The sequence below is a fragment of the Cheilinus undulatus genome, linkage group 8, assembly GCF_018320785.1.
Source record: "Cheilinus undulatus linkage group 8, ASM1832078v1, whole genome shotgun sequence".
Taxonomy (NCBI): Eukaryota; Metazoa; Chordata; class Actinopteri; order Labriformes; family Labridae; genus Cheilinus; species Cheilinus undulatus.
The window spans coordinates 7,977,245-7,998,868 of record NC_054872.1 but is presented as its reverse complement, the minus strand read 5'-3'; the positions used below and the strand labels follow the sequence as shown (position 1 = coordinate 7,998,868).

Sequence of the window (21,624 nt, the reverse complement as noted above, 5' to 3'; positions counted from 1 at the left end):
ACAGAGCAGTGATACCCAGTCAACAAGAAGTTAACTTATGGTTTCATTCAGTCATCTCTCCTACAAGCAGTGAAAAGTTTTAAATGAACAAAAGGCACACAAAAGCAAAGTGGGTCTGACAGTAAAGGTTATGTAAAGTGTTTTTTTTTTTTGTTTGTTTTTTTTGTTTGTTTGTTTTTTACTTAAGGTGTTTTTTTCAGTCAATCAGCTATTTACTTTGACAGCACAATGTCACAGTTCTTCTGCTTTTTTTTTTACCTTGGCTTCTTCACTCACATCCCATGTGAAGGAGACAGCATTATAGGCAATTTCCTCCACATTTCCGATCATACTGAAGCTCTCTTTGCAATCAGCTGTATGAATTGAGAGGACAAGAGATTTTCAGTCAGTGTTTGTAGGTTAGCATTCAGATACAACTACACATGCAGTATATTAGTGTTGTAGGCGACCAAGATTAAACTATGAAGTTTCTAAAGCCCCTCTCATTGAGTGTGTTTTTAGAATTACCTTGTACCTCCTTTATGTATTTTCAGTTAATATCTGTGAAAGGTGTGAAAAAATGCTCTAAAGGATTCTTTTTGAGAGCAGAGGAAATATCTCTGTATGTAGAAATGAATAAAATGTTATGGATACCACAATTTAACAAAAATAAAAGAATAATTATGGTATGGTGTTCAGTGAATAAGAAACTTCATGGTTTAGTTTAACATTCAGGGGACTGGCTTGGTAAAATGTAAGATATTCTCATGAGAAATATTCACTAATTTAATGTATGGAAAAAATGTAATGGCTGCAGCGCATCTCAAAAAAGAGGGATGGGACAGCAAAAGGTTGGAAAAGTGTTACTAATGAAAAATAGCTGGAGGAACTTTTTGCAACTGATTAGGTTAATTTGCAACAGGTCATTTAGAGAGGCATAGTCTATCAGAATCAGTGAAAATCTGTCAAAAAAAAGAGAGGCATCTGGCTGCAGCCCTCGGGCAAACCTCTACGCTGGGGCGTTCGGCTGGAGACCTCTATGGTGGGTCGAAACCTCTCCGCTGGGGCGTGACATACATTGCCCAAGCCATTGACCTCTACGCTGGGACGTGACGAATATTACCCGCAATGAAATTTCAGCTCTATCCGCTTGCCTACAGGCTGACCCTAAATCTAAGGGTTAGGGTTAGGGTTAGTCGGGTTTTGATGCCTAAACCTAACCAGTTGGATTTAAACGCCTAAACCTAACCAGTCGGATTTAAACGCCTAAACCTAACCAGTCGGATTTAAACGCCTAAACTGAACCAGTTGGGTTTTCATAGCGTCCTGCTACTGCACGGTCAAGCGTAAAGCCCCAGCGTAGGGGTCAGGGTGTGCTACTGCATGTCTAAATATAGCCCCGTATGCTGGGGCTTTTCACAAGCACAGCGGTGTAGTCATGCTAACAACAGCCAGGTCATGCTAACAACAGCTAACACACTGCACGCCCCAGCGTAGGCTTGGGCAATGTACGTCACGCCCCAGCGAAGAGGTTTCGCCCCACCGTAGAGGTCTCCAGCCGAACGCCCCAGTGTAGAGGTTTGCTCAAGGGCTGCAGCCAGACCCTCTTTAAAAAAACTGAAATAATTTCAGAAAAATGCTCAACAAAAAATGCAAAGACTTTGAATAGTCCACCATCTATGATACAAAATATCATCAAAGGACTCAGAGAATCTGGAGAAATCTCTGTGAGCCATTTACAAAGCAGAAGGTCAATACTGAAGTCTTTCAAGTCAAGCCCACAGCATTAAATACAGGCATGATTCTGTGCTTGAAATCAATACATGGGCTCAGGAATACTTTCAGAAATAATTGTGTGTTGACACAGTTGGACATGTCATCCACAAATACACTATATTGCCAAAAGTATTTTCTCACCTGCCTTGACTCGCATATGAACTTAAGTGACATCACATTCTTTATCCATAGGGTTTAATATGACGTTGGTCCCCCCCTTCCAGCTGTAACAGCTTCAACTCTACTGGGGAGGATTTTCACAAGGTTTAGGAGTGTGTTTATGGGAATTTTTGACCATTCTTCCAGAAGCACATTCGTGAGGTCACACACTGATGTTGGACAAGAAGGCCTGGCTCTCAGTCTCTGCTCTAATTCATCTCAAAGGTGTTCTGTCGGGTTGAGGTCAGGACTCTGTGCAGGCCAGTCAAGTTCATCCACACCAAACTCTCTCATCCATGTCTTTATGGACCTTGCTTTGTGCACTGGTGCACAGTCATGTTGGAACAGGAAGGGGCCATCCCCAAACTGTTCCCACAAAGTTGGGAGCATAGAATTGTCCAAAATCTCTTGGTATGCTGAAGCATTCAGAGTTCCTTTCACTGGAACTAAGGGGCCAAGCCCAGCTCCTGAAAAACAACCCCACACCATAATCCCCCCTCCACCAAACTTTACACTTGGCACAATGCAGCCAGACAAGTACCGTTCTCCTGGCAACTGCCAAACCCAGACTCATCCATCAGATTGCCAGATGGAGAAGCGTGATTGGTCACTCCAGAGAATGCGTCTCCTCTGCTCTAGAGTCCAGTGGCGGCGTGCTTTACACCACTGCATCCAACGCTTTGCATTGCAATTGGTGATGTATGGCTTGGATGCAGCTGCTTGGCCATGGAATCCCATTCCATGAAGCTCTCTACACACTGTTCTTGAACTAATCTGAAGGCCACATGAAGTTTGGAGGTCTGTAGCGACTGACTGCAGAAAATTGGCCACCTCAATGCACTATGCACCTCAGCATCCGCTGACCCCGCTCCATTGTTTTACATGGCCTACCACTTGGTGGCTGAGTTGCTGTCATTCCAAGTCGGTTCCACTTTGTTATAATACCACTGACAGTTGACTGTGGAATATTTAGGAGTGAGGAAATTTTACCACTGGACTTGTCGCACAGGTAGCATCCTATCACAGTACCACGCTGAAATTCACTGAGCTCCTGAGAGTGACCCATTCTTTCTCAAATGTTTGTAGAAACAGTCTGCATGCCTAGGTGCTTGATTTTATACACCTGTGGCCACGGAAGTGATTGGAACACCTAAATTCAATTATTTGGATGGGTGAGTGAATACTTTTGACAATACAGTGTAACAGTTAAAGTTGTATTATAAAGAAGTCATAGGTGAACACAATCCAGAAATATTGTCATCTTCTCCGGGCCAAAGCTCATTTAAAAAGGGCTGAGGCAAAATTTGCAATTCTTTTTGATAACCTTGTTCTCTACAGCACTCAGTTCTAAAGCCTGCATATCTACGGGAGGCTTGCACATCTGGAGAGGCTCTATCAAAGCTGAAAAGTAGAGGTTTCAGAGCAAAAACAGAAAATATTTGGAGCATCATAAAAGGAAAATTCCAGCAAAGAGGACCCAGGACTGTTGAGCAGCTAGAATCCTACATCAGATAAGAATGAGACAACATTCCTCTCCCAAAACTCCAGCAACTGTTCTCCTCACTTCCCTGAAGTTTGCAGGCTGTTATAAAGATGGAATGCTACACAATTGTAAACATGACCCCATCCCTACTTTTCTGAGATGTGATGATGCCATCAAATTCAAAATGAGCAAATATTTTCATGAAATGGTTAAATATCTCGGTGTCATCATCCGATATGTTGTTTATGTTCCATTGTGAATAAAAAATGGTTTATGAGATTTGACAATCATTGCATTCATTACATTTTACACAGTGCCCCAACTTTTTTGGAATTGGGGTTGTAAATACATGAAAGGCAACTATGGAAGTATGAGGATCTGAATTCTATGAAATTGAGAAAAAGTCAAGACCTTGAAATAAAATGAGGCTTGAGTGTTCAAGAACCTTTCTCCATGTCTGAGTGATTTCAGACCTGGAGGTCAGCCTCTAGAGTCACAAAAATAATCTTAAGTCCTGTGAGACGTTTACATGTACAAAGGGAAAAATCTGTTGAGCAGTTCTGCAACACACACTTGTTTTTTATGAATTATCAGATGTCTTTTCACACTCAGGACTTAAATACAAAATGTACTTCCCTGAAAGTGTTGCCAACTGAAAAAGCTCTGAATTAGTAAAAAAAAAAAACTACCACGAGGCCATTGTGACTTCCTTTAAGACCCTGTTAGCAAGTTTTTATGACCTGCCTAAGTTATACTCTGCACTAGTATACTGGTACAAACTTGGTATGGACAAAACCATCACAGTGTCTAACTTCTCTGCTTCACTCCAATGCATTTTTCCACCACATGCTGAGGCCTGTCTCTTACTGTTTGTACGTGGCCTCTGTCCAGGCCCCCACCTATTTCTCCTGTCAGCAACTATGCAAATGCAGAGCCAGTGGCTGTCTCATTGTAGTGTGCAGAGTTCCTCTGCAGGACTGACAGTTGTTCCAACTGTGTCAAGTTTCTGCCCAAAATATTCTGCAGGATTGTCCTGGAATTTATTCCAGTTTTGTCCCTTTTACCGTCTTTTTAACAAACACTTGAAGAGCTTTAGTGTAAAAATAGAGTAGTGTTAAAATACAGTTGCTTGTCTGGACCAAGGTTATAAAACTTTGTGATATTTCAGTAGCATTTATTTTCATTTCATTTTCAGTTTTTGTTTTCAGTTTTAGCTTGTTAGTCGGTTTATTAGTTTTAACTGCTTGTTTGTTTAGATTAGTTTTTGTTGTTTTTTTTTACTAAATTCTATGTTTCAGTATAGTTTTTATTAGTTTTAGCTTTTTTCATGAAGATGGGATCCTTGTCAGGGGAAAGCCCCAAAAGGGCCAGAAAAAGTAAACATCATATCATATTTTAGAATGTATTCATATAATTTACCCTTCGATTTTAATTTTATCTATTCAAATTTGACATCTGAGTAGAACTCAAGACCTAAAACTGAAAATTGTCTCAGGTCCCGACCGATCTCTTCAGGCCATTTTGCACTCCCCAGGCATGGTTAGTTAGAAAGGGCTGGGTGGCCGAAAATATTTACTTTAAATTAAGAGGTCAAAGTTGATGTGATTATTGGAGATAAGTTGTAGAATGTGCAAATCCATGTCATTTACCTATATGTGCACACTAGGACTGCCATTTATTTTTTTATTTTTAATTTTTTTTAAGATTTACTTTTGGGCCTTTTGTGCCTTTATAGATAGAGGAGGACAGTGGACAGACTGGACATGATGAGAGAGTGGGGTAAAGGGCCACATTATTGCATAATTAACACACGTGTGTTCAGTATGACCCATGACCCATCCGGTAATTTGTGAGATCAGGAAGCGATGCAGTAGTGATGAAGTACAAGCTAGCAGAAATGGATAAACGACAGACTTTTGAATGGCAAATTCAGCTTTAAGATCATGCCACATAAGGCTTAAGTTATTAACACCTACAATGTGAACTGAGTTACCCAGATTTCGTAGAGTTTTAATACCCCTTATCACTCCTTGGCCAAGCACACCACCAATGCAGAGATTTCTGTGAGCCTTTTTTCCCCCACGTGAGGCTAAAATTCTCAGCTTTAAGTGTGAAGGATCCAAGGAATGATCTTTGAGTGATTTCAAACTTAACTGACCATGTCCTTTATGTACATGTGTGATGATGAATGTTGTTGTTCTGTGTTAAACTGCTGAGAACAACAGAGGAGTAACTTCTAGAAGTCAGAAGTATGACACTACATTGTGGTATTATTCAATAATGTCACATTAAGGTCGGTATCTCCATCTGTTGCAGCCTGTTGGGCTTGAGTACCATGTTTTACACGAAGCATATTTTTGGACCATTCAGTATCTCTGAGATTTATCTTTAGAGGATTTTTTTTTGGAAATTATCTATCATTGTTTTGGTTTGTTGCCAACATTTGCATAAAGAAAGCATTTTTGTCCACTCATGTGTTGATAAGGTAGTTAAATGTTGAGAAATATACCTGTATGGTACATTCAGAACAAATAAAAATGGCACGATCAACTTCAAGTTAACTATGAAAGTTATAAGATTAATCACGAATAAAAATTTTGATCTCTTGACAGTGCGAGTGCATACACTTAATGCTCATCTTGTGTCAGTCCATAATTCAGTATCCTGCTGTGACATTTTTCCCTCAGAAAAAAGTTAAATAATATAGTTAAAGAAAAGAACCTGTTTCTAACTTCTGCACTGAGTGCGCTCAGCAAAATGTAATAAATCACTCCCACTAAAACTAATAATAAAGGACTATTCACAGTATGTTGGGATAAAAAATATAACAAGGATATTTTGTCTCTAATCTGTTTTATTTTATTATTTTATTTTTTGGTTATTTTTAAGCATACAAGTATAGTTTGTTATATCATGTGATTTTGACTCAGACTTTTGTTTACATTTTTTCTATACAGGAAAAATTTAAATACATGTAATGTATCGCCATTCAGCTAGAAGATATCCAGATATGATTTCTGGTGCCTACTGCCCAGCCTAAACTAACCCCCTGTCCATGTGGCCTATAAACCTCAGTGTGGTATGAATGTAGAGGACATGGCTGTTAGTGATAATCTGAAGAATAACAAGGATCATCATACCAATATCCAAGACTCTCTGCTTTACAGTGTGCTGTCGGGAGTGCCAGTATTTCCAGTTGTTCAGCTGCTCATCTCTGCATTTCTCTTCTCCAAAAACAATCATGATAACACTCTGGAGGTAAAGCAAAGAAAACATAACATTTTACAGTATAATAAAGCCAAAACTGAATAAACAGTTAAAAATATACATATGATATTAAATATATAGGCAATGGTGAAGTACTAAAATGCATTTTTTCCCATCCATCCTTTACTTGAGTATAACATTTTGGGGTAGCTTATAACTTTTTCTTCACTACATTTGAAAGACAATCATCCTACTTCTGACACCACTGCACTGAACTCTGAATGTTCTTGTTATTCACTACCTCTGCTCTGAGGTCTGCCAAGGATTTTCTGTTTTCTATAATCAAATCTGAATTACCATGAATTGTTTATAAAGTCCTGCATGTGGTTCATCAGATCACACAGTTAATTTAGTGGTGCTTGTGATGGCTATTGCAGAGAAAGATGATGATTCCCCATGTGGACAACCATGACTGTAACTTTTAAAGATTTTTAAACTAAAGACTGATTCATTCAGTTTAAAATGTTTGCTCTGTTTCCTTTGCACATGGAGCAGATCATTATGTCATCCGAGCATCAGGTAAAAGAGAAGAAAATTAAGTGAGATGTTGTAGCCGAGGCCATTTTCTTTTTTCATATTTGAGTTTGTGTACAGCGGAGAAGAGTACATGCAAAGGAAGATTTAGGGGCATGAAAATAAGAACATGCTGCACAATTGCACAATTTAAGAGACCTTGCACTTACTGAAATGAAGCTTAGTTTATGCGGGACACGTAAGATCAGCTGATGTCCAGCTAATCCCAATTATCACCTCCCAGCTCCCACAGCCAATGACAGCTCTTTCTCACATCATGGCAGTTCATTTAAATATGACGTCCCTCTCACTAAACCCCTGCTTGCATCACTACTGTTGCACCATGCTGCTGCTGTTGGCAAATCTTCTCCTCCACCCCAGCCTCCTCCTTTATAGCATGTTGCATTCATGCTACTGCAGATTAATTGCATCCAAACTAATTTCATTGTATTCAATACGCATTGTCATTAATATATCTATTCATGTGGGGGTCTTTAGCTATGCAGTCCCTGGAAAGTCAAAGCATGCTGCTTGACTAACCCCAGGAGCAACCTTTGATCAGCACCAAGTAAAACTGTACTTCTGCAAAAAATGGTTAAATGTATGACAAGAGTATTTCTGACTGAAATGACTGGTGTTTTTTAACAAATGTTATTTCGCTGTGTTAAGCCTGGATGACTTTTCACTGGTCAGATATTTTTGGTTATTCCTATTATTTTGGAGCTACTAATCTGGTAAACTGTAGCATGTCAGTTCAGAACATTTAAGTCATCATTTCTAAATAACCACTGTAGGATGTTTACCCATGTATTCTTGACAGTGCTGAGCCACTGTGGACATATCCAGGACTGAAATAACATTTTTAAGTCAATCTTCTTCAATGCATTTTTCCTTCAGGTACCATCTCTCCAACCTCACCTGTACAATACTGTCCTGCTGCAGCTCACTACTGGATTTCATACCAGGCCTGTCTGGCAGCTTCAGCCCATTCATTCGTTCTCTGTCTCTGGGCTGGTGCAGGGATGATGGGCAGCAGGTCTTTGACAGCGTCAACGCATAAAACTGGCCCCTGTTCAGGTAAGCCATGGGTCCTTCCCCCTGCCGCGGCCGATGTGACATGCTGGCCTCCAGGCAATACTGAAAACTGTCACTGTAACAACAGAAGCATGTTTTGAGAAAACTTGATGTTTATAGTGTAAATCCTTCATCATGAAATTGAAAAACATGTTTTTCTTGTCACAAGAAGAGAAAATCCTGTGTTGAATATATTCAACGACAAAATATGAATTATCCAAATTTGATGTATTGTTCTCTGCAGTGCTTTATTTTGTGTAGCTATTACTTTGATTTATTAGTAAAAATAAAATACATGAAAAAACTCTATTACACTGGTTGAGATGGCCCTTAATTATCAGAGGTGGAAAAAGCACCAGACTATTGTATTCAGGTAAAAATACAGTTACTCTGGCTAAAATCTACTTATGCAGAAGTATAAGTGCTGGTCTATAAATCTACCCAAGTAGAAGTAAAAAGTCATTTAAAATGCACTCAAAGTACTGAGTAGATTTTGATACCCAAGGGGCTCTCACAGTGAAGTATGAGCTGTGCTTAATGTGCAATAACAACAAGAAACAAGAGGTTTTTGTAGGTCTGGTGATGGTCCATATGCAGACCAAAATCATTAGCCTAGGTTAAAACGTGTGCGACAGCAGAACGATTAAAGGTGTTTTAAAGGACAAAATCTAAATTCAGACGAGGAAATTATCAATGAGCAGAAGGGAGTGCTGTCACATAGTGATGAAATTGATGCATAAATGTATTCAGAGTCAAAGTGTGATCATCCCTGTTAAGTTTGGTGATGACTGACAAAAACACTTTAGAGTTACATAGAATCAAAATAGTTGGCACACTTAAAAATATGGATAAAAGGTTTTCCAACTTTGGGCCCCAATCACCGCTCCGCCCTATGGTGAAAACTCACAGTTTGCACAACTTCAGATTTCCACCTTGTCTACATTAAGCACAAAAAATTAGGCCAAAAATGGCCAAAATATGACCTTTATCTTTTTGTAGTGTGTTTCCTGTACATATAAGAGGATGGTCCCTGGTGACGTTTTGTTTTGTCTAGATCTCATACTGTATATATGTGTACTGATTTTCATGCATGTTGCTTGTACCCAGTCCCCTTTGTCACACTCGGCCCCCTGTTGGGCCGATGTGCAATTGACGTGCACGATTCCACCAAAACACAGAAATTTCCACTCGGGAAAAATTCCCTGACTTCTTAGGCATGTGAAAGCCCCCAAAACAATCCATAACGAATCAGAAAAATAATATCTAAGAACTGCCACAGATACAATAAGGTCCTTGTCAGTGCTCGGGCCCTAAATATTGTTGTTTATTATGAGGTGTGACCTAACCTAAAATACAATGCGGCAGCTGTTTTGGCAGTCATATTTTGTGAAAGCCAAACAACTGGTCGTTTTCATGTTACTGGCAGAAAGCTTGGACCTCCTTCTCATGAATTTTAGTGTTTATTTTTATTTTTTTACTTAGTACTCGATGCTTTTTAAAATGTAATTAAGTAAAATACCTTACCCAAAAATAGACTTAAGTAAAACTAAAAGTAATGATATAAAAACTCCTCCAAAAAGTACAAGTACAGAAAGAAGCTACTCAATTACTGTAATTTGAGTAAATGTGATTCGATCTCCTTCCTCTTGGTCCAAATTGTCACTACAGAGCAGTGGTTTTCAACTGGTGTAGCCTCAGGACCCATCATTGTCTTTAATGACAAATCAGGACCCAAATTACCCAAAATTTTCAACATGTTTATTTTCATGTAGTGAAAAATGTGAGAGGCTCCTAGCTGAAGACATCAGACATCCGTTCACACATGCCTCATCTATAAGGCCTTTCTTAACTACAAAGTTCAAAGTATCAAAACTGATCATAAAGGTGAAAGTAAAGTAAAAATAACATAATTTGAACCAACACTCAGGTAACTGAGAAAGAAACACAACAATTTAAGTAACTGGAAAGACGTTTAACTTGAAATTAGCCACATTAAAGATTATGTTATAACCGCTATATCTTGGGTATAAATTTCCAAATTGATCTTAAAAGTTACAGTCCTTAACTTTAAACTCTAAAAATCTATTAACCTTTACAAGTTGTAAATAGAGCACCAACAAGGACCGTTTTTATCAGCAAGTCCTCATGATTTACTGCTCAAAAACGTAGACATCAGACAGCGTGTTTTTGGAGGTCAGACTCTCTTGAAAAATGTTGTATGAGTGAAAAAAGAAACAGGTATTTACACCTAATTTTTCCACAGTAACAAGGGATTTTTAAAATAATTTTACAGAGAAATTACCTAATTATCATGGGAAAAGCAGTATGTTATTAGAGGTTAAGAAAAGGAAGTAAATGAGTAAAAAAAAAAACATAACTTTAGACAAATCCATTATCTTGTTAAAGCTGAGTAAAATAAAATGTAGGAATATGTCTGCTAGGGCAGGAAATTAAATGAAATTTTGATCAAATCGCAAAAAGTCCTACTGCAATTTTCAAACCGCAAAAGGTGCAATAATTCCTACTTCCCTTGTTTTTGTATATATTTGTCCTATTATAAATGAGGAAGACAAAATTCCATCATTCCTTTCAATACAAGTCATACCAAATTTGCAATAAGTCAAAATAATCACAAGTAGATAGTTCTTTAATAATGTTCAGCCTTGGCTTAATCTTGCAAATATTGTGTTTGTTATAATAAAGAATAATTTATCGCTCATTTGTTGAGAAACAAACATGATGAGGAACTTAAAAAATAATTGCATATTGAATTGCATTACCCAGGAGGGAAAAAAATCCCAATTTGATTATTTTCTCAAGTCCACGACCCATTTTTGGGTCCCGACCCAACAGTTGAGAACCACTGCTATAGAGAAATTATGTATTGATCCATGACTTAGAAAAAAACTGCTTGATCAACTGTTTCCACTCTTGTTTGCTTGAAAAAAATATTTTCACTGCAGTACTATATGCATATAGTACTATATTTTATTCCAGATGGAGGAGTAGTGGATGGTTGGTGGATGGCCACCATGTCCCAATGAGGCTGGGACGTCAACAAGGAGGGGGCAGAGTCATGTTTGGGCTGGAATCATGAGGAGAGAGCTGATAGGCCTCTTTAAGATCCCTGAAGGTGTGAAAAGTATATAGAGTTTCTGACTGACCACTTCTTCCATGGTACAAAAAGAGAATAGTGCCTTCTGTAGCAAAATTTTCTTCAAGCATGACAATGCACCATCTCATGCTGCAAAGAATACCTCTGTGTCATTGGCTGCTATGGGCATAAATGAAGAGAAACTCATGGGGTGGCCCCCATCCTCCCCTGCCTCTACCCTACTGAGAACCTTTGGAGCATCCTCAAGCTAAAGATCTATGAGGGTGGGAGGCAGTTCACATCAGAACAGTAGCTCTGGGAGGATATTCTGACATCCTGCAAAAAAAAATTCTAGCAGAAACTCTCCAAAAACTCACAAGTTCAATGGATGCAAGAATAGTGAAGGTGATATCAAAGAAGGGCTCCTATGTTAACATGGAACTTGGCCTGTAAAGATGTTTTTGATTGAAATAGCTTTGATTTCAGTAAATATGACCCCCTGATGCTGCAATTTCTACAAATGACCATTTTCAGTTCTTTACAACCTATAAAATGTTTTAAAAAGCTGTTGTGCTTAATAATGTGGAACAGTGCATTTTGAGGTTTTTATTTTTTTAAAAATATTTTTTGTCATTATGAAGTTTGTTCAAAAACATTTGAATTATGCTCTAATGGCTGATGAATCAGAGAAAATCAGAGAAAAATATCATTTGCATAATAATGTGGAACACGGTGTAGTCTGATGGTTTTTCTTGAAGTATGTTCCCTTGTTTTATACCATTTATATGTTAAAAGTCTGTATGGATGACACTTCTATTTGAATGTGAAATTAACTAACCTTGGTTGGCTGTAGTGGAGATCTTCAACTCCTGAGGACGGACTTTCAGGGTAAATCTGTTACAAACGAGTATGAAGTGAAAAAAAATAGAAAGCCCATAATCGATTTAAATAACAAAAAAGATTGATATATTTTAAACAGACCTCTGTTTCCACAGCATCTTCATACAGGCTGTCTGAAGAGTTTCTGTGTTCATCTTTGAGGTATGCAGCAAAGGGCAAATCATAGCGGTGCTGGTCATGACCCATCCTTATCAGATCTCCAGGTTGTTCTCTGTAAGAGCCTCCAGAAGAGGACACCCCCGTGGACATGTGGCCCTCTGAGTTAACCAGAGCTAGAGCTCTGCCTCCGACTGTATCTCCTTCTCTGCCATTTCCTGTGAGAGAAGAAGTTTCATGTTTGGAATCCTGACCTTCTGTGGTGGTGCTGTTCAGGGAGAGATTGACAGGCACTGAGCTGAGAGCCTGGAGATGGTGATCTAGAATCTCCAAGCTGCCACAGTTATCAGGTTCAATGGTGGCAGGTTCTGTGGTTTTTACCACCCTGGAGGTCTGTTTCATCTCTCTGGGAGAGAGCTGTCAGGATAAGGAAAGATAGAAATATGAACTGAAACATATTTATCTTCACGTCATTTTATCGTATTAAACATCATCGTAATGCAAAGCTTTCCACACCTTGTAGAAGTCGTACAGCAGTCCCAGTGCTGCAGCGCTGTCTTCATCTCCATTAATACTTATCATGGCCTTAGTGGCAGCAGACAGAGGGTTCTCCAGGCAGCTCCTCCGCACCTCATCCTTACTGCTGAACACTCTGCAAGAGGGTACCAGCGCTTCATTTGGTACCACCGCCCACCGTTTACTGAGAGAATGACAGAACAACCCATGCTGTTACCACAAAGTCAATTTGTCATTAACAGAAACCAGCTCTGCCAAGCCTCAGAGTCTGCCCCAGGCTGTTTCTCACCAAACTGCTATCTAGTTAACCCCTAAATGTGAGACATGTTGTTGAAGTTATCACATTAATTTCCTCCCAAAAAAAGTTACTATTTCAGTTCTGATTTCACTTCTGTCACTTTTAACTGTCTCCTGTTTGAGACATTGTTTACAGATGCTGACAAGAATCTATATATATCCAAGATTCCAGTTTATGCTTGAGCACAAAAATCAATTTACAGTTACAGACTGAAAATAAGGGTACTTAAAATGCAATCAAAGTAGCACCAAAACTGCATTAACTAATTTCTTCTTTGTGATACTGGTAAGATATTTTGGGCAAGCAAAATGATGAAAAGTATCATTTTGTTTGGGTGTTTTTGTTTGCAGTAGAGTTGTTCCAGTATCATAAATACATCAGATACTGCTTAAAATGCAGGTATTGGTATCAGCGAGTACTTGAATTTATGCACCGATCCCGTACCGTTTGGTTTAGCTTTATAGTTTGTTTGGTTTGGTCATGCAAAGGTTAGTGCTATTACTGGAAATCAGTTCTTCTTTGCTGCCAGAAAACACTGCATGCACAGGCGACTGTTTCAAGAGCAGTGAAGAAGAACCAAAGGACCCACTGCAGCAGCAAAGAATGGTGGCTGTGTGTCAAGAATTGACACAGTTTATCAAAAGTTAAATAACTTATGAAACATAAATTGTTGCCTCTTACTTGTTTTTCCTCTTGAAGCTAGCCCTTGTGCCTTGCCATTGGCACTATTGTTGCCTATGAATCCTTTGCAGCAGCATTTTCAGTGAGCATGGAACTCATGTTACTTTTCAGGACTTTGATGATTAAATCCACACCAGTAAACCCAATACTGAACGTCTTTTTTTAATCCATTTTTATCCAAATCTGACCATTTATTACCACTAGCTTTTATGCTAACCATCATTTGTTTACCCTTTGTGAGGGTCTGTCAGCTAATGGCAGGCTGTTCTGTTGTCACATCATGCTGCCTGAGTAGAGCATAATGGAGACAGAGATAGAGCCTGTGACGCAGCCCCTAAATATTTTAATATTTAGCAGTAAAACACAATAATAAGCAGGAAAACAACTTTAGGGTCACAGAGAGGCTGTAAATTATGATTCTAAACTTAAAACAATAAGCAAGGAAATTTGTGTTTGGTACATTATTGCTTTGTTGTAACAATGCTTCTTGGTAATAAATCTTAGACCACTGGAAAGCCGTTACATCTCCTCGGAATAGCCGAAATCTTCTCTGCCAATGCCAAACGGCTTATTTTGCTGTTGCTATTGACTCTTGTTTTGAGCTTCTGTTTTTGGATCCTGCTACAGTGGTCAGTAGATGTCTGCTTCAAGAATCGGCATGCCACGTTTGACTGATCTGGATAGGGCCCGTCGGTTGAGCAACTTCAAGCTGGTGTTCTGCAAAACCAAGTTGCGGCATTGTTTGGAGTGAACCCTAGTACCATCTCCAAACTGAAGGCCAAGTTCCATATAACGGGGAATGTCAGAGACAGGCCGCGAAATGGGCGTCCCAAGAAGACAACACCCCAAGAATACTGTTTTTTCACCCTGTCAGCAAGAACTCTATCCTCCAAGATGACAACACTCGCCCCCACAGAGTGGGGTTTAACAGAGACTACCTCCAGAATTTGGGAGTGGAGAGGATGGAATGGCCTGACCTTAACCCCACTGAACACTTGTGGGATCAGCTTGGGTGTGCTGTTCGTGCCAGAGCGACCAACACAACCAAGTTGGCTGACTTTCGACAAATGCTGGTTGAAGAATGGGATGCCATGTGTGGCCAGGCTGGTGACCAGCATTAGGAGGAGGAGCCAGGCTGTTGTGGCTGTGTATGGTTCTTCCACACGCTACTGAGGCTCTTGTTTGTTAAATGAATAAACTGTTAAATTATCAATATGTCTTGTTTCCCTTAAACTTCAATCATCCAATCCACCAAACACTTAACAAGAGTCAATGGCAAAATCAGCTGTTTGGCATTGGCAGAGAAGATTTGGCACATTTTTCATGGGCGTAACCCACATACTCAGCTCTGCTGCTCATCCCACAAATGCATGTTCCTTACAGATGTGGCACCATTTAAAAGGGTAATAAACATGCTTTCCAACTTCATAAAATGTATTGCCAAGAAGCATTGTTACAACAAAGAAATAATGTACCAAACACAAATTTCCTTAATTTTTGTTTTATGTTTATTTGATGAGCCATTCTATTTCTGAGTCAAATATAGGTCTAAAATTATTTGCTTGTCTGCACAGTCAGTCCAGAAAGTTCCAACATCTTGGCATTGGGATCATAATGGGAAGGAAAAAATGGTATTGGAACATCCCTAGTTTGCAGAGGCAAATCCTGTTCTTCAGATGCAAGAAACCTGTTTGTGTAGCACAGATGCCCTGTTAAGATTTCCTATAACCAAGATTAACTATTTTTATGCTGCAAAATGTGACACACAAAAACATATTCCTAATTATCTTAAAAGTATAGTGTGTGAAATTGTTTGCAACATTTAACAGTCAGATGATTGTAATGCTTGCCTGCTCACCCCTCCTGCTGGTAAAGTCAATGAAGCCTTCAAGAACAACAACAATTTATCATCCACAACAGACTCAAATTTTTAAGTATTTTTATCAACACTAACATTTACTACTAAGCAACCCAACAAGCCTCCTTTCATTTTTTATTCCCTCTATCTGAGCATTTCCATTGATAAATGTGACAGCCAGTGGAATAAAAAAACCTAACTGTTATTTGGACCTGTAGAAACAGCAGTGAAAGCTAGAGGCAGTGGAGGGGTTGGCTTCTTAAGTATAAAAGGCTTATTTTAGGAGGTTAAAAAATCTGTTTACTACAAAATATTATGTTTTACTTTTACCAGGTTTGTTTCACTAAATGCTACTAAATATCCCACACTGTACCTTTAAATCAGAGTCCACTGAAGTCATGGTAGCTGTCCAAATAATCATGATGCTTTAACTCACTATCCTGCTGTTAAAATGGCAAGTAGATACATTTTGATTTAAACAGTCTGTTCAACTCACCTTAATGAATAATATTGTATTTTTCAAGATAAATTGTGCATGTGATGCATTAAATAATTCCATTTGTTCTACTACAATTTGATAAGAACTACTTTATCAAACAACAGAAATTAAAAACAGTGTATTTCACTGATTGGATGTCAAATGTTCTGCTACACTAAACAATGTGACAAAAGGATCTAAAGTATCTAAAACACTTTGTAGAAATTGGTGAAAAGCTGACAGAGGTTACCAAACATGATATTAAGAATTTGCACTTACCTGCTCATGTCCATATTGCCTCCAGGATTCCCGGTTGTTTTCTTGATCTTCCTTGAGAAACTGGACTTTCTAGTCGGTGCAGGTAAGTTTGTGTGGGAGACTTGAAAAGTAGGCGTACCACAGGCTGGCTGTGTTTAGCTTCTCTGTCAAACAGCCAATGAAATCATCTGTAATCTTGCCCACCATGCAATGTACAACTCTCTGCAATGTAAGGTTAAGTAAGACTTTACACTTTCTGACTTTAGATTTAAAAAAGCAACATTTCTAGCATTGGCTAGATTTCTGTCCAAGGAAGAGAAGTTGTTACACTCAGGTGGGCAGTGCAGCACCTGAAAAGGCAGGAGAAACAAAGAAACACAAGTTACTTTGCTTATTGGTTACAAGATTCTGCATCATTGGAGCACAAGTTCTCCTGTTCTCATGGTTTAAAGACATCATATTATGAGAGATATCAGCTCATATGTGACCTCCTTCTTGTTGTCTGCCTCCATATCTGCAATTTCTATTCATGCAACGCAAGTTCTCCTCCTGTACATATCAGTTTTAGTGTAGAAAAAATCTTTATATAAAAGCTGAATGCCTAAAGTCACCTCTGTATACAGGTAAGACAAACAGCCTGTGAAAATAATATTTGAGGAATTATTTAGTACCGAGAGCACCAAAGCTGTTAAAAATGTTTTTTATTTAACTTCAGAATTATCAAAAGACCTGTTGTGTATCTTTATTAGTAAAAAATTCATTTTTATGTTTTTACTTTTGTACTTAAGTAAATTTCAGAGCCTGTATTTTTTACTTTTACTTAAATAAAGGAGATGAATCATTTTATCTACTTTTACCAGAGTACTATCTCACAAAAGTACCTGTACTTCTACTTAAGTACAGAATGTGAGTACTTTTACTACCTCTGATGAAGTGGTTGTGATCGCTAGATGAATCTGGTGAGTTAAGGCCAGATCCCGCTCAGAGTCAACTGCTATTTAAAAAAAAAAGATCATCCCAGCACTACCATGACTCCACATTATGACACACATTAGGGAACTTTTGCATCTCCACTGGTCAGTGTAAAAACGACATACAACAACCGCACATCTGCCTTTGAATGTGTGGACTCCTGTGCCATTATACGGCTGAGTTTACAGCCCATAATCCATAACTCTGCAGCCTTTACATGTCTTTAATATGCTCACAGTAACAACAAACTCAGCAGAGGTATACAGAATTACACAAACATGCATAGCTAGGGCTGGATGTGTTGATTCATTTTGGCTACAGACTTGGAGAATACTGACATTGTTTGGAAGATATGCTGGACTACTTGCGCAACCAAAAGTACACAGTCAGTCTTTTGTTTTATTTGTAAGGACCAGGGCTGTCTTAGTGACGTTAAGAATGACGGCTTCCTTACTATGATAAAAAACCAGTTTGTTCATGCCCTCCCTGCAACACAGTCCAACAGTCCTAAAAGCTGGACAGGAGGACCAGCTTACCTCTCATAGTCTCCTTACACAAACACCCTGACATTTAGTAGATATAAAAACTGATACAATGTGAAATGTAAAAGATTGGAGCCCATTCATATTGGTTTTTATGTTTCCCTTTTCTTTCAAAAAATCTTGCAAGCATTCAAATTCATCACAGAATAAGGAAAATCCTCAACTTCAGATAGCACAAAGAGTTTTTATTATACATGGTGCACAATTATATTTTTTAAACAGCATTAACAAGCTTGTATATCTATATCTCAATAGCTTAATTCTGTTCTGTTACATTCTATATTTATTCACTTAATATTACATTATTTATCTATATATACACATATATATACTATATTGCCAAAAGTATTCGCTCACCTGCCTTGACTCGTATATGAACTTAGGTGACATCCCATTTTTTATCCATAGGGTTTAATATGACGTCAGTCCACCCTTTGCAGCTATAGCAGCTTCAACTCTTCTGGAAAGGCTTTCCACAAGGTTTAGGAGTGTGTTTATGGGAATTTTTGACCATTCTTCCAGAAGCGCATTTGTTGGATGTTGGACAAGAAGGCCTGGCTCTCAGTCTCCGCTCTAATTCATCTCAAAGGTGTTCTATCGGGTTGAGATCAGGACTCTGTGCAGGCCAGTCAAATTCATCCATACCAAACTCTCTCATCCATGTCTTTGTGGACCTTGCTTTGTGCACTGGTGCACAGTCATGTTGGAACAGGAAGGGGCCATCCCCAAACTGTTCCCAAAAAGTTGGGAGCATGGAATTGTCCAAAATCTCTTGGTATGCCGAAGCATTCAGAGTTTCTTTCACCGGAACTAAGGGGCCAAGCCCAGCTCCTGAAAAACAAACCTACACCATAATCCCCCCTCCACCAAACTTTACACTTGGCACAGTGCAGTCAGACAAGTACCGTTCTCCTGGCAACCACCAAACCCAGACCCATCCATCAGATTGCCAGATGGAGAAGCGCGATTCGTCACTCCAGAGAACGCATCTCCACTGCTCTAGAGTCCAGTGGCGGCGTGCTTTACACTACTGCATCTGACGCTAAGCATTGCACTTGGTGATGTATGGCTTGGATGCAGCTGCTCGGCCATGGAAACCCATTCCATGAAGCTCTCTACGCACTGTTCTTGAGCTAATCTGAAGGCCACATGAAGTTTGGAGGTCTGTAGCAATTGACTCTGCAGAGGGTTGGTGACCTCTGCGCACTATGCACCTCAGCATCCACTGACCCCGCTCCATCATTTTACGTGGCCTACCACTTCATGGCTGAGTTGCTGTCATTCCCAATCACTTCTACTTTGTTATAATACCACTGACAGTTGACAGTGGAATATTTAGGAGTGAGGAAATTTCACCACTGGACTTGTTGCACAGGTGGCATCCTATCACAGTACCACGCTGGAATTCACTGAGTGCCTGAGAGCGACCCATTCTTTCTCAAATGTTTGTAGAAACAGTCTGCATGCCTAGGTGCTTGACTTTATACACCTGTGGTCATGGAAGTGATTGGAACACCTGATTTCAATTATTTGGATGGGTGAGTGAATACTTTTGGCAATATAGTGTGTATAAAGATAGATTGATAGATTGATATATGCTTGCAAAATGGCACAAGGGGTAGACAAAGGGGAAGGGTTAAGGTTAGAAATATGATTGGCCCTTAAGCTTGTATAATGCTTATCTAGCCGTCTGACAAGTGAAAGCACTTTAACACCATAGATCACCCACCCATCCACATCCATTCACTCCACATTCATACACTGATAGCAGAGGTTGTTAATCTCATTCAAAAGAGAAAAGTCAACTGAGGACCTGAATGAGGAATTAAGACCTCTGAACCAGAGCTGTTAAAAAAAATGGCGGTACTTGCCAACTCCTGAAAGCTAACATGATTACCAAAATAATGCTAACTTTAGCTTAGCATTAGGACTCTCGGTTTTCTTTAAATTTAAAGACCATCCCGATTATCCATCATAACAACACCACTGGCAATAAATACAAATCTATAACCTTTTTCATGAATAAAAACGTTTGTTTTTCCTCACCTTTTCTGTGTAAATAAATGTGCGGTTTCCAGAGGATATCCAGCATTCTGGGTTGATCTCTGCGTCTCCACTGTAGGTCTTTCAAAAACATCTTTTTATTTCTTCAGCAGCAGCAGTTAGTCTCTCCAGGACAAAATCTTTAAATCTGTCCGCTGAAAACCTCTCTGCTTTTGTTTAATTTAACGTGTAAAATGATGGATTACTACAGCAGAACAGTTAGGGAGCTATATTGCTAACTGCCAACCTATGGTGTTGCTACCATTGTGCTGCATTACACTGGAGTTAACCGCCTTCATTTTACTCTGAAGATACGTTAGTTATTTAATAAATAAGATGCTGAATCTTTTTTTTTTTTTTTTACCATGTAAGCATAAGAAACTGATGTTCTTTCTTCCAAAGAGGTATTTCTCAGCTCAGTATAGACTTGATTAACCGTGATATCACAAATTCAAGAGTCATTGCCGCCCTCTTGTGGGCGATACTATGTATAAAGTTTACTCAAAGAACTGAGTTACCAGAGGAGGCTGTACAGTAAAGTATCTTTTTATAACATGCAAAAATAATAGAATATTACTCAAGATGTTTACATAAAGACACACCTTTATAATAAAGTGAAATCCATTAAACACTTTAGGATGTAATGTTGATTAATTTTCTGGCTATGTGCTATTGACAGCTGGACAGTTAAATTTTGTTGACAGAAAGCCAGAACCTCCTTGTTTTGTTTATGAGTTGTTGTTTATAGTTATTTTCCGCCCTTTATATATGTATGTATGTGTGTGGCAGTGGTGTCAAAACTCCAGTCAGTACACATACACCACGTTCCACATTATAATGCAAATTACATTTTTCTCTGATTTTCCGAAATATTAATGCAAATTAGAGAATATTTTCCAAGACATCAGCCATTAGAGCATCATTCAAATGTTTCTGAACAAACTTCATAATGATAACTATTATTCTTTTAAAAATAAAAACCTCAAAATGCACTGTTCCACATTATTAAGCAGGAAACAGGTTTCAGCAGTATGGGAAAGAAAATGGATCTCTCTGCTGCCGAAAAGTGTCAAATAGTGTAATGCCTTGGACAAGGAATGAAAACATTAGTCATGTTCTGGGCCAGATTCATGAGGAGAGAGCTGGTAGGCCCCTTAGGGTCCCTGAAGGTGTGAAAATGACCTCGGCAAAGTATATAGAGTTTCTGACTGACCACTTTCTTCCATGGTACAAAAAGAAAAATAGTGCCTTCGGTAGCAAAATGATCTTCATGCATGACAATGCACCATCTCATGCTGCAAAGAATACCTCTGTGTCATTGGCTGCTATGGGCATAAATGGAGAGAAACTCATGGTGTGGCCCCCATCCTCCCCTGACCTCAACCCTACTGAGAACCTTTGGAGCATCCTCAAGCTAAACATCTATGAGGGTGGGAGGCAGTTCACATCAAAACAGCAGCTCTGGGAGGATATTCTGACATCCTGCAAAAAAATTCTAGCAGAAACTCTCCAAAAACTCACAAGTTCAATGGATGCAAGAATAGTGAAGGTGATATCAAAGAAGGGCTCCTATGTTAACATGGAACTTGTCGTGTTCAGATGTTTTTGATTGAAATAGCTTTGATTTCAGTAAATAT

The 21,624-nt window shown here is 38.9% G+C and overlaps 1 protein-coding gene across 1 annotated transcript in view; it reads right to left on the bottom strand.

Annotated features, from left to right (window-relative positions):
• LOC121513980 (grainyhead-like protein 2 homolog) overlaps window positions 1-16,532 on the bottom strand; it is a 29,241-nt gene extending 12,709 nt beyond the window's left edge. Inside the window, exons 1-7 of the mRNA XM_041794031.1 lie at window positions 16,452-16,532; window positions 12,858-13,041; window positions 12,327-12,758; window positions 12,184-12,239; window positions 8,096-8,327; window positions 6,538-6,649; window positions 259-353 (exon numbers count right to left, since the gene is read on the bottom strand). Of these exons, the coding sequence (XP_041649965.1) occupies window positions 259-353; window positions 6,538-6,649; window positions 8,096-8,327; window positions 12,184-12,239; window positions 12,327-12,758; window positions 12,858-13,041; window positions 16,452-16,465 (1,125 nt within the window). The 5' untranslated portion in view covers window positions 16,466-16,532. The remainder of the gene's footprint in view (window positions 1-258; window positions 354-6,537; window positions 6,650-8,095; window positions 8,328-12,183; window positions 12,240-12,326; window positions 12,759-12,857; window positions 13,042-16,451) is intronic.
• Window positions 16,533-21,624: the final 5,092 nt, after the last annotated feature.